At 35.9% G+C, this 14358-nt stretch overlaps 1 protein-coding gene across 2 annotated transcripts in view; it reads left to right on the forward strand.

The window, feature by feature from the left end:
• The window catches only part of LOC111155013 (DnaJ heat shock protein family (Hsp40) member C13), a 119100-nt gene that overhangs the window by 24214 nt on the left and 80528 nt on the right, over positions 1-14358 (forward strand). For both annotated transcript variants that reach the window (XM_022515006.1, XM_022515007.1), the window contains exons 3-6: positions 7663-7738; positions 8536-8685; positions 9115-9156; positions 12005-12205. In XM_022515006.1, coding sequence (XP_022370714.1) covers positions 7663-7738; positions 8536-8685; positions 9115-9156; positions 12005-12205 — 469 coding nt within the window. The remainder of the gene's footprint in view (positions 1-7662; positions 7739-8535; positions 8686-9114; positions 9157-12004; positions 12206-14358) is intronic.

Genomic DNA, 14358 nt, shown 5'->3' on the forward strand with positions numbered 1-14358 from the left:
TTTCAGTTAAAGCAAAAGTGCAGGGATGCCTGAGTGGCTTAGTCAGTTAAGTGTCTGCCTTTGGCTCTGGTCATGATCCCCAGGTCCTGGGATGGAGTCCTGCATTGGGCTCCTAGCTCAGCAGAAAGTCTGCTTCTCCCTCTGTCTGCTGCTCGCCCTGTTCATGCTCTGTCTCTCTCCCTCTCTCTCTCTGACAAATAAATAAATCTTAAAAAAAAAACAAAAACAAAAAACAAATGCAGATTCACTTTGGGAAACTTTAGAATGATTTTCAAAATACAGGTTTTTAGGTTTTTTTTGGGTAGAAATTACAAGTAAAATCTATGTGTGGATCACTTTGATATTTGCATACATTAATTGTATCAAATGCTCTGCATTTTAAGAGTAGCACTTTAGTGTCTGCACTAGATTTTAATATGTTGGGATGGATATATATGGTAATCAATCTGTGGAATTAAATGGCTTATGCTTATGACATTCATATACAGTCTGTGTAGTGACTAGATACAGAAAATTGAGAGGAAAATTGACTGAAAATGAAGCTGGCAAATTTCTGATACCTTTCTTATGTGTAGAACTAGAATCCTGCAAAAGAAAAGATACTTTTCTCTTTAGCCATCTGGAATTTACAAGTGTCACCAACTCTGATAATCCTAGAAATCTTGAGGATTTTTCACTTGCTTTGTTGATCTAGCTCTTGACCCTGCCAGCCTCTAAACCTTAGATGAGTCCATCTTGAATTGTTTTGTCTTTTCTTTATATAATTCTTTGTGCTTATTATCAGGCAGTCTGGGATTTGAACATTTTTTCATCCAAAAGTACAAATAATAATGTATCCCCCTTTTAAGGAATTTTATATTTACACATAGTGTTGCTTGTATTTAAAGCTAGCTCCAGGAGCAAAGATAGTCTTTTCAACAAGTGATGCTGATCATTTGGACATGCACATGCAAAAATTAAAAAAGGGCAAAGAAAAAAAGAATCTAGGCACAGACATTACACTTTTCATAAAAATTAATTAAAAAATGGATCACTGACCTAAATGTGAAACACAGAAGTCTTAAAAGATAACATGGGAGGGGCGCCTGGGTGGCTCAGTGGGTTAAGCCGCTGCCTTCAGCTCAGGTCATGGTCTCAGGGTCCTGGGATCGAGCCCCGCATCGGGCTGTCTGCTCCGCGGGGAGCCTGCTTCCCTCGCTCGCTCTCTGCCTGCCTCTCTGCTACTTGTGATCTCTCTCTCTGTCAAATAAATAAATAAAATCTTAAAGAAAAAATAACATGGGAGAAAATCTAGATGAATCTTGGGTTTGGTAATGACTTTTTAGATAAAACAAGAAAGATGTGACCCATGAAGAAATGAATTGATCAGCTAGATTTCATTAAAATTAAAAACTTTTCTGTGAAAGATGCTGTCAAGAGAATGTAAAAACAAGTGGGAGAAAATATTTGTAAAAGACACTTGACTATTTGACTATTCAAAGTATACAGAGAACCCTTAAAACTCAACAATAAGAAAACAACCTTTAAAAAATGAGCCAAAGACACTGGGGGCACCTGGGTGGCTCAGTGAGTTAAACCTCTGCCTTCAGCTTGGGTCATGATCTCGGGATCCTGGAGTCAAGCCCCACATGGGGCTCTCTGTGGGGAGCCTGCTTCCCCCCATCTCTCTGCCTGTCACTGCCTACTTGTGATCTCTCTCTCTGTCAAATGAATAAATAAAATCTTTTTTAAAAAAATGAGCCAAAGACTTTAACAGGGATCTCACCAAAGTAGAAATACAGATGACAAATAAACATATGAAAAGATACTTCACGTCATTGGGGAAATGCAAATGTAGAGATCAGAACACTGGCCATACCAAATGCTGGTAAGGATGTGGAGCAAAGGGTCTCATCCGTTGCTGGTGGGAATGCAAAATGGTATGGCCACTTTGAAAGACTGTTTGGTGGTTTCTTATAAGACTCAAATGTCCTCTTACCGTATGATCCAGCAATCACACTCTATAGTATTTACCCAAAAGAGTTGAAAATTACATCCACACAAAAACCTGCACACAGATGTTTATAGCACCTTTATTCATAATTACCAAAACTTGGAAACAACCAAGATGTCCGTCAGTAAGTGAATGGATGGATAACCTGTAGTACGTGCAGGTGATGACTTATTCACTGCTAAAACGTAATCAAGCATCAAGCTAGGAAAGAAATGAAAAAAACTTAAATGCATACTACTGAGTGACAGAAGCCAGTCTGAAAAGGTTGCATACTGTATAAGTCCAACTATATGATGTTGCAGAAAAGGCAGAACTTTGGAGACAGTAAAAAGATGAGTGGTTGCCAAGGTTTAGGGGGAGGGAGGAATAACAGACAACGGAGCACAGAGGATATTTGGGGCAGTGAAACTTACTGTGTATGATATTGTAATGGTGGATACATGTCTTTATACATTTGTCCAAACCCATAGAATGTACAACACCAAAAGTGAAGCCTAATGGAAGCTGGATTTGTGTTGAAAATGATGTGTCATTGTAGTTTCAATAGTTACAACAAATGTTATTCAAATGGAGTTTGACCAGAATCAGAGTATTGTGGTACTATATGCATAGGAATGATCACTTTGCCCATTAATTTTGGTCTGTGTTAGGTATGAATTTACAGTTGTGGTTACTGGAAACATAATGATACTAATTATAATTAATTCAGTTACTCTACTGAAGTTTTCAACCCCTCCTGTTACTCAGCAGAATAATAGCAATAAGAATAGCTAACATTTATTGATTATAAATAGCAAGTGACAAATACTTGACATGGATTAGTTCTTTTAATCCTCATATTATAAGATAGATATATATACTATCTCTATCTTTCAGATGGAGAAACTGAAGCTCAAAGAGGTTAAGTAAATTATCAGAGGATACATAGAAAGTGAATAGAATAGTCCAGATAGTATTCGAACCCAGGCAGTGACTCCAGAGCTGGTGGGGTAAACTATTCCGTTGTAGTGCCTCCTTCAGCATTGCTTACCATTGATCTCCTAACTCTTTGAGAAACCTTGCACTTTAGTTATCCTTAGTTTCATTATTTGATGGACTAAAATTCTAATTCAAGTAACTGGATTGTGAAGCTTTTAATAGTAAAAGGAACAACCCTAGGTTCTTTGAGAATCCTAATGGCTTCTTAGAAATTGGTAGCCAAAACTTTTTTTTTTTTTTTTTTTTTTTTTTAGATTTTATACATTTGTTAGAGAGAGAGAGATCACAAGTAGGCAGAGAGGCAGGCAGAGAGAGACACAGAAGCAGACTCCCCACTGAGCAGAGAGCCCGATGCAGGGCTCTATCCCAGGACCCTGAGATCATGACCCGAGCTGAAGGCAGAGGCTTAACCCACTGAGCCACCCAGGCGCCCCTGATATATGCTCTTTTAATACTGGGTCAATCCATGGTAATACTTAATACAGTATCTGATCTAATACATTAGGATTTTTTCCCCAAAAAAAGTTGCTGTAGAAAAAAAGTAGTGTCATGAAACGTATTTCAAAGAGGAAAGCAGTATTTGTAAGGATTATAAGATTTAAGAATGGCGTAACATAGGGGCTCCTGGGTAGCTCAGTCAGTTAAACATCTGACTCTTGATCTCAGCTCAGGGCTTGATCTCAGGGTACGTTCAAGCTCTGCATTGGTCCCACATGGGGTGTGGAGCCTACTTTAAAAAAAGAAGAATGGCATAGCATATTTTTATCTGCAGGAATTAGAATAATACAGGAGTGTTCATTTTAATGTAGATTAATAAAAGTTTAGTCTCTTGAAAAATCTGAACATCACCTGTCATATTCAAAACTGGATTACATCCCCAGGTTTTGCTTCAGTGGTCTTTGTTTCAGATGATCTTTCTCATCTCTGTCAGCAATATCATTAGCACCTTTTTACTTGTTCTTTTCTTTACCTCCAGTTGTTATGGGAGCAAAATGCCCCATAGAAAAGGTGCCTCAAGTATGTGTATTTAAATATTAGCTTTAGTTTCTTGATTCTAAATAAACATTAATGTTAGTGGGTTATGTAAATTATGTTATTTATTAAGCTATCATATTAGAATAAATCTGTGAGTTATGAAAACTTGAGAGAAGAAAATCGCGTATTCCCTATAGACATTTAATGATATGTATAACTTCAGTTCATGAGTAAAACAGAAACAAGTACAATAAGTAAAGTCAATAATGAACATTAATTTTTCAGTTGGGGGAAAAGGTGTTTGTACATTTCTTCATGTTATGTAGATGGCATCATCTGTCATAAGTTTCTCATACATTTTGTTTACTTTAGTCCTTGTTCCTTTTGTTATTTGATTTTAATATAGCTATATTTTATAAGAGCCTTTAGTATGATAATTTTAAGTAATTAGCCAACAAATTCATTTCAAACCCACAAGAATAGCAAATTAAGTTATAATTTATAAGGGGCATTTTCTCTTTGCAGATAGCAAATGGGGGTATCATAAAAATAAGACCTTTGTCATTTCCTGATGTTATTGTGGTTATGAGTAAAAAACTGATGTGAAATTAGTTGCTATCTGACATACATTCTTTTTAAAAACAAGAGTAAATGAACATATCGTATTTGAATGTGTGTTGATTTATGATTGGTTGGCCTGTTAAGCTATATGACTAACACTGAGCATGTGCCATATGTGTCCTGTGTGAGGAGGTAGAGTTTCAAGATAATGAAGACATGTACCTCTCTGAACTTAGGGAATTTTGTTCTTTATGACTTAGGACACCAGTGACTTAGTAAAAGATACAAAAAAACCCTCTCAAGGTTGCAAGTGTTGTGAGTAACACACAATACATGTGAGATCATTTAGGTTTTAATCTCTTAATCTGGTATCTAAGGAGGCTTTACAGGTAATCTCTGAAGGTTTAGGGCTGCTTTTAAAGGTGTTTTTAATGACCTAGAAGTATTTGTTCTATACTTAAATAAAGTGCAGCGGCCGTTCTGGGGGGGCAAAGAGGAGAATAGAAGAGAATTCTCTTAAGAATTTCCTTATAGCTTTCTTCTTAGGAAGGCTGTAGAGCTCAGTATTTTGTCTGAAAGATAGGTCTGAATTCACTAGTCTTGACAGTATTTTGGGCCTAGTGGACACTTAACTCCAGGATCCTTTGCTGATGGATCTAGAATTTGCTCTCTCCAGTTATAGGAGTCACTAACCAGCTGTGACTATTTAAATTTAAACTAATTAAATATAAATAAAATTTAAAATTCACTTGTGTTAGCCACATTTCAAGTGCTCAGTCGTGACATGTGACTCATAGCTACCTCATTAGACAGTGTAGATATAGAATGTTTTCATCTTCTTGGAAAGTTCTTTTGCACAGTACTGATCTAGACAAAAGTTACATGATAAAGATGTTAGAAGGGCTTTAGTTGTGTGGAGGAAATTAGTTTAGAATCGAAAAGAATATCTTTTTAGCTGAGAGCCTTTAAGACTTTGAATGTGACATTAATTGACACTGGAAACGTTTCAGGCATTTAATTCTTCTATGTTTACTCCCGAAGTAAAGTAAACAAATTCTGTATTTCCATTTCAGGATTATAGAAATAGGCATGTGTGACTTTCTAGATGATTCTGAAAGTTAGAATTTGTGAATTCACATTTCTGTCAGATATTTGATTTCATTGTGCAGTCTTCTGAGGCAGATGGTGATTCAATAAGATCTTCTTTCTTTTCCCTGTTAATTGATAAGCCTCTGTAATAAAGCCTCTGCAGTTCTGAGACTTTTTAGCTGTTTAGGTTAATCCTCATGTACTTCACCAACCTCTCAACCCTCACCTGGCTTTAGAAAGCAGCAAATGAACGTTCTTATATTCAAAGAAGGTATCTGCATTCTTTAGATCATTTCCCACTCCATTTTAGACATGTGAAAAAAATATTTGTAATATTGCCATACTTTTTTAATGACTATATTGTAAAGATTAGTAAAATCTGCCATTTTCTTTTTTTTCCCCAAATGGAAATAACATCATCCTTTTTATTATATACTAATTAGAAGAAAATGAAAATAGAAAAATTAAATTGTGAAAGATTTCTCTTGATCTCAGTGGAAATCCTTCTAGTACATTACCCTCAAGTCTGATAATGGCAGTTGGTTTAAGGCATGTGTATGTCTTTTTACTGTATTAGTAGCTTAAAGCAGAAAAACATGAGTTCCATAGATATCAAAAAGGCATTTGATTGTATTTAACATCCAGTTTTGGTAATTTAAGAATCTTTTAACTAAAATACAAATAGAAACTTCATTAAATATGACCACTTATATTAATAGAGTTTTCTAATATTGAACTCTGTTTTCCTAAAATGAACCTTCTCTAGTCATGGTATGTACTGCTATTTTAATAAGCTACTTGATTTTTTTTTTTTTAAGATTTATTTATTTATTTGACAGAGCGAGCGAGAGAGAGAGAATACAGTCAGGGGGAGTGGCAGGCAGAGGGAGAAGCAGACTCCCCGCTGAACAAGGAGCCCAATGCCAGACTCAATTCCATGACCCAGGCCCGCGCCGAAGGCAGACGCTTAATGGACCTAGCCACCCAGGCGCCCTGAGCTACTTGATTCTTATTGCTAATATTTATTTTAAAAATAGATTGGAGTGTCTTTTTTTCTTCTTTTTGTGTTGTCTTACCAGATTTTAGTTATCACTAAAAGAATTGAGAAACTTTGTTTGTTCTTAGTCTGTTTCTTGAAACAACTTAAGAAGCATGGGACTTACCTGTTCTTTAAGGTTCATCTTCTTGTTTGAGCCATGGTGCTTATGTAGGTTGTAATTCTTTGCAGCTTTCTTAAATTCTTCTGTATAGAGATTGATTTATTTGTAACTTTCAAATTTATCTGCATAGAGTTACACACATCATTATTTCTTCTGTATCTATGATTATAAATTCTTACATATTCTTAATTTTGTTTTTATGTTTTCTTAGACTAGCTGATGTTTTATGTATTTTATTTTTAAAGACTAATTCTTGATTTTTAAGTTTTTCCAATTCAATTTCAATTTTTATCATTATGAATTCCTCTCCTAAAGGATTATTGATATCCAAGTGATTTTTCTCCTTAGATGTTACTTTAAGTGAAGGAAGTGAAGTGAGAAGTGAAACTTGCTTGTCTGTGGTGTAGGCTTCCTACATCTATAAAATGGCTACATTTAAATGTAATAGGTACTTTCTTAAATAGAAATTACTAAGATTCCAGAATATTGCTGTGACTGACCAGTTGCAGGCCATAGCTTTTCCTTTCTTTGCATCACAGTTTTGTTGAAAGGATGTTTCTAAAGAATTAGTGTGTGTTGCTGTTATTGTTTTTAATAAAATTTTTCCATTTAGAATCTTGGTGTCCTCAGGCAGTATGTTGTTAACTTCATGTATACTAACAACTCAAGCTTGCATAGATCCTACTTCTCTACTTAAAGATCTTTTTGGTTCACAGTCAAGTGATTGGTGGTGGGTAGGTTTTTAATAACACTTTAGAATATAAAACTAAGCTATGTTTAGTTAGCATTATTCAACTTATACATTTCCATTTGTTGAACTGTTCCTTTTGTGTTAATAGCATATATTTTATTATAAAATTTGTTTTTATTTTAAGACTAAATTTAAGTACTTGTCTTTCTTTGTAGGTATAAGCGTGTCTTTTCAGTTGGAACCCATGCGATTACTACATATAATCCTAATACCTTAGAAGTAACAAATCAGGTAATCATATTAGAAGCTGTTAGACATTTTTTGAACTTCATTTGAATTTTAAAAGCCAGATAATGACCCATGATTTCCTTGGCCTGAAATCAGTATTTTAGGTTAGAAGAGTCAACTTTGAAAGAGATTGATATGCTTAATACAATACTTCATGCCATGTACCAAAAATTATTAAATAAAAGAGGTTAGTGACAAATGTTTTTCTAGGCTCTAAGTAGTATAACTTTTTGATATGTTGCTTTTGATTGTAGCCATCTCTTTTATGTAAATCACTACACCAGTTCTTTATAATTTTAAAGACTATTGGAACTGCAATAAAGGCATATGTAAATTAAGTTACAATGCAGTGGGTGAAAAATACTTGTTATGGAAGTAGGATTACTATTTATAAAGGCAAGACCACCTTGAATATGGATAGTAAATAAATTTAAATATATTCTAGCTTATTTTTAATTCTAAATTAGGCATGTTTCACAGATTCCTTTTTGTCTGTTTTAACAGACCTGTAGGTAATTATAAAATTTTATTCCTCATTTATTTTCACTTTTATGTATATTAATTGCTTTGGATTAATGTCATTAATCATTAAAATTGGAATGCGGATGGGATTTTTATTGTTGTCTCTGATAACTGAAAGCCTTTAAAAGAATTTGTTACAGAATTACTGTAAGATATAACATCTTCTAGGCTCTGTATTATTTTGTAAGATTTTTCTCATTTAATCAGTGATTGTGAAATTAAAAAGTAAAAATAGTATTTAATCTAGCATCAGTTGGAAGAATTTTTCTTTTTGTTAGTGGCCTTATGGAGACATTTGCAGCATCAGTCCTGTTGGAAAAGGACAAGGAACGGAATTCAACCTCACATTTCGTAAAGGCAGTGGGAAAAAGTCAGAAACTTTAAAATTTTCTACAGAGCACAGAACAGAACTTCTTACAGAAGCATTGGTAAGAACAGTTCCATATAAGTAAGCTAAATTTCTCTGTTCTTTTTTTTTAATGAAACAGTTACATTAAAGTACAGATATTAATGTTATGAACCTTTGTTCCCACACTGCTTGTTTTTTCTTATTGACTGTTAACTTGATTCTGTGAAACTTTCACTTTCTCTAACTGAAAGGCCGAAAAATCCTGTATAGTTAATAGTGTTTAGACTTTTTGAGCATATACAGAGCAAAGCAGTTCTGTTTAATTTGTTTTGTTTTTCAGTGAAGTTACACACATTTTTAATTGAACAGTCTTAAAGTATAACATCCAGTATTTTTTAATATCAGTGTTACCAAGTTGAGATTTACATGTTTTAGATAGAAAGGACTAAACTGTGACTCTTCCTTACCAGTCTGTTGTCATAAACTATGATTATGTTTTCTCTTTCAGAGATTTAGAACTGATTTTTCAGAAGGAAAAATCACAGGAAGGGCAAGTATTTAACATTATTAATACCTATTTTTATTCTAATTTTGCCTGTTATTACAGAAATCATGCTGTGCTGTGTGTTTCTTTTATGGCAAAGCTAAAGGGAAAAAAGGAATCATCATTTAATGTGGCACTGTGTGAGAGATGAATGTAGTTTAACAGGAAACTCCAACAGGAATTAGATTTGTGATTGTTAATGTTGATGGTTGGAGAAAAAGTTTTCAGGCAGAACTATGGAACGTTCAAACCAGTGTTATAACCATTCATGTGCTCTTTATTCAATATTCTAAACAGCAACAGTAAGCATCACACTGTGGATAATACCTGTTGGAACATGCTCTAGTTGGTGTAGGATTTTGCTATTTCAGAAATACTAAGGTTTTAAGTTTGGGGTATATCAAAACTATCTTCTATATTCTTGCACTGGATCTGGCTGCTCATAAGGCTTTGAGTGGTGGGTGCACTGGCAGCTTTGGGGAAGTCACAGGTGCTTATTAGAATCTTCATAACTTTCTCAGCTGTTTTCTAGTCATGTTACAGTAGCATTTAAATCAGAGACTTCTGAAGAGGGCAGATGGAAGTTTATGCTTTTTTCACTCCTTTAAAATACTAAATTTCTTTCCATGAGAAGGTATCTCTTTTATGACGGGGAGGAGGGCAGAATAATGCCTAAAGTGGTAGTATTGTTCAGAACTCTGGCTTCTGGTAAAAGTCAGGAACTGAATTCTGAGAAGCTGGCAGCATCATTTCCTTGTCTTTTTAAGCCTGCATCCTTCCTATGGTTGTTCTGCTGCTAGTTTTAGCATCCCAGAAGCCTCACTGATGTCAAGTCAAGCAACTGACTGGCTGCCCAGGAGCCATTTAAAATAGATTAATGGCAGTTGGCAAGCTGCTTGTTTCTTGTTCCTCATGAGCCACAGTCAGATTTGTATAAATTATAATTTGGGGGGGCGCCTGGGTGGCTCAGTGGGTTAAGCCTCTGCCTTCAGCTCAGGTCATGATCTCAGGGTCCTGGGATCAAGCCCCACATCAGGCTCTCTGCTCAGCGGGGAGCCTGCTTCCCCACCTCTCTGTGCCTGCTGCTCTGCCTACTTATGATCGCTCTCTGTCAAATAAATAAAATCTTTAAAAAAATTTGTAATTTGGTATGTTTATTTTAATTACTTTATGTTAGCAGTTGAGTTTTCCATATTCCTCCATTTCCTGTTCGGAAAACAACTGCTTCCAAAAACGTACTTTTAGATTTTGTTTATAAGCTCCCCTTTATATCAGTTAACTTTAGCCACTTAATACTTTTCAAAACTGAGGTGGAAACAGTGTCTCTAAAAGATTGTCTGAAAGTCAGTCTGCCTAGTTTTAATGAGGAATAAATGGCACCTCTTCCTCGCCTAAATGCTCTGCCCTCAAATACTTTTGCATAAATTGAATTAGACCCTCAGGTCTTCAGTTGTCCATAGATGTACTCTAAATCAGATCTCTAAGTCTCTTTCTGCCTCTACAGTCTGGAGGGATAATGATGTGTTTCCGTCAGCCCAGCTCATTATGACAGTTGATTATCACCTGGGGGGGAATAGAGACTATCCTGCAGAGTGGGTTAGGGAATGCAAACAAGCATAGTTTGGAAAAGCACCGCCATTTTTGTGGCTTCCCTTCTGGAGAGAAGTGGCACTGGTCCATCCTTTGGTTCAGAAGCAAGGTTCTAAATATATTGTTGGGTTAATGTATGCCCTTTGTCTTTCTGCAGAATTCCTTTTATGGAGCTATAATGTGCATTATTATGCCATCGATCAATAATGCTCAGGGGACCTGATGTCATATGATCATGAGCCAAACTGAGGCTCATTGCTGGGTTTAGTGTTTGGGTGTTGTGGAGGTGTTTATTACTTAATGCCTTACTCACTTTTCTGAATACTTACAAGAGAACTTCTCTCATGTAAGTATTAGAAATAGTTGTACTCCTGAGTCAACCAATTTATTTTTACCTGAGGAGTCCTGTAATTGACCATGTGTTCCTCTTCATATTTTTGGGTAGAAAACTTTGTGGACTTTTTGGATGGGTGAGGGGATATTCATTTCACCTCTGACACTTGCTTTCTTTTCCCTTGCCTCATTTTGTCTTTATTAACATTTTGGTTAGCAGCCTCACCTAAATTTTTTTTCTTTTTAAGGATAAAACTGGGTAGTAAATGGATGTTGACCATTTTAATCATTTCTGATACTAGGTACTTTAATTTACAAAGGAATGTTAATATCTTAAGTGGAATTTTACTTGCTAGTGCAGTCAGATTTTTAACTTTCTATTGGTGTGATTAGAAAAGCCTAAGGTCAAATGGGGTATCAGCATTTTTATGTGTGTAGAAAGAAAATCTATATTAACATAGTGAACCAGGTCAGATTGTTTAAACTGAACACTGTAACTTCCCCCAAATGTGACTTAACCTCTTTTCCGTATGTAAGCTGAATTAAAAGAATCCATCAACACAAGTTGAAATTTTTATTCCCAGTGAAGCTTTCAGAGTAACATTTCTTTTAGGACTTCCTTTTCTTTCTTTTTTTATCCTCATAGATTTGCATAAGACTTACTCAAAATTGTTTCACAAAATATTGTAACCCAAACCTTTGTTAATTTAAAAAAAATATAGTATCTTCAGTTTGAGTGAACATTGTTACTTAAATACAAACCTCCAAACAGCTGAAATTAATGTTTTTAACAATTTGGATGGTAGCTCTAAATATTTATAACATTGTTTAGATTTCTGGTTGTTTTAGCAGTGAGTGATACATTAAATGTAACTTTATTGTATGGTAAGCTTAAATATGAACCTAAAAGTAATATTATTTCTCTCTCTAGAGATATAACTGCTATAAACATCACTGGAGTGATACAAGAAAACCTGTCATTTTAGAAGTAACTCCTGGAGGCTTTGACCAAATTAATCCTGCAACCAACAAAGTCCTCTGTTCCTATGACTATAGAAATATTGAAGGCTTTGTAGATCTCTCTGATTATCAAGGAGGGTTTTGTATACTTTATGGAGGATTTAGTAGATTGGTAAGTAGTATTTTTTCTAAAAAGTCATTTAAAAAGAGGCATGACCATTTGAAGGAAAACAGGGTTTTTACACTTCATTTTCAAAATTCACATGAGTTTTCTGGAAGAAAGTTTGGTATTAAGAGTACAGGCTTTGTTACCAAAAAGACCTGAACTTGAATCCCAACTTAGAGCTTTTTAAAGTGGGGAGAGTGGGGCGCCTGAGTGGCTCAGTTGTTAAGCATTTGCCTTTGGCTCAGGTTATGATCCTGGAGACCTGGGATCAAGTCCTGTACCAGGCTCCCTGCTCAGCAGGGAGTCTGCTTCTCCCTCTGACCCTCACACCTCTTGTGTTCATGCTCTCCCCCTCTCTCAAATAAATATTTTTAAAAAGTGGGGAGAGTAATATGTATGACATAGGTTTTTGTTTCCTGTTTTTTGGGGTTTTTTGGGGGGATCCTGTGAGATAACTTACGTAGATGTTTAGCATAATATGTGGCTTAGTATTTAATAAGTGGTAGTTACAGTTGTTATTTTCATTAGTATTAATGTCTTAACTGAAAGATTCTAAGCTTTTTTTGAAAAAGTAATTCTGGATTTTTTATTTTTATAGTCTCCCCTCCTTTCCCCAGATGTTTGTAATTTGAAATCTGCATATTCACTGAAACTTCAAATTTGGAGTTCATTACATGTTCTTGTCTTGAAATCCTGAATTACATGTGAATTATGTGGTACGGTAGAAGCTGCTTAAGATGCTCAGACCCCATTTGTTAATGAGTAATAGAAGCTGAGCTATAGATGATGACCATCTTTTCTGATGACCATCTTTTTTAATAAGAAACATTTTGTCTTCTTTAAACCTTGCATCTCAAAGATGAGCAATAGAGTTTGCACAAGAAAGGCTCAGTTGAACTTACTCTCAAGGTTCCTTTCTCTTGAGAATTTTAATTTCTGTAGCTATCTTAGCTGCCTGGGAACAACTACTTCCAAGATTTAGTGTTGTATAGATAAATTATCCTTCTCTGGGTAGCAGAGCCAGGGCAAGCCTGGAACTTGTAGATACACAAGAGGTTATAAGGTAGCAGAAGGGAAATAAAGGGAGTGATAATGGGGTAGGGATGCTAAACTATTTGATTTACAAAATATGTTAGCTCTTCAGAGTCACAGACCTTTTTCTATCTTTTGCTCTTTGCCCACGTGATGTCCTAGTGTCCTTCATCTAGGAGCACACATCTAGGCATTTTGTTACTTCTGAGTCTAGACCTACAAGATGAAGGCCCAAAGAGAAAATTAGTTCCCTCTCCCACCCTAGAACAGCCTAAAGCCTGTTGTTGAAGTGCTGTCCAAGGGCTTACCTCTTCCATGGACAGCGAAATTTGTAATGATTAACTTCTTGGGGGAGGGGAAGGGGGCTCCTTGTTGGGGAGGGTGTGGAGTGGGGGTGGGGGGATGACGGGTCATGAGGGTGCCTGGGTGGCTCGGTTGGTTAAGCATCTGACTCTTGATTTTGGCTTAGGTTATGATTTTAGGGTCATGAGATCGGACCCGGAATCGGGCTCTGTGCTGGGGGTGAGGCCTGCTTAAGATTTTCTCTCTGCCCCCCTCAGCCACTCCTCCCCACTTGCAGTACTCTCTCCCCGCCCCCCCCCCCCAAAAAAAATCCTTCGTGGAAAATGTGTCTAATTACAGGATTACATATAGCATTATAGACCTTGATGGGACAACTATACCACAGTAATTCAGCCAAGCCATACAATGCATAAGGTAAACGCTAAAGATGAGAATTGTTTGATACTCCTCAATTGGCAACAGTTTTTTATTGCTTAATGGCATCAAGCAATTTTAGTTTTAATCATCTACTTTCTAAGCATACTCTGCCTTTTAAAAGGCACTAGCTAAAATGAATGAATTCACTATAAATATGATACCATGATAGATTCATTCAGCAAAACTTTATCTAGTACCTTCCGCATACGTACTGACTATCCTGAGCAGGTGGGAATAAAATCAGGTTTTAGGATTTTATGTATTTATTTTAAATAAACTCTATACCCAACATGGGGCTTGAACTTAAAAACCTGAGATCAAGAGTTGCCCCCTCCACTGACTGAGCCAACCAGGTGCCCCTAAAATCGGGTTTTAAAACGTGATTGCAACCACTGTTTCTCAGCAGG

This window comes from Enhydra lutris, unplaced genomic scaffold, assembly GCF_002288905.1.
Source record: "Enhydra lutris kenyoni isolate GAN:26980312 unplaced genomic scaffold, ASM228890v2 scaffoldscaffold39, whole genome shotgun sequence".
Classification (NCBI taxonomy): Eukaryota; Metazoa; Chordata; class Mammalia; order Carnivora; family Mustelidae; genus Enhydra; species Enhydra lutris.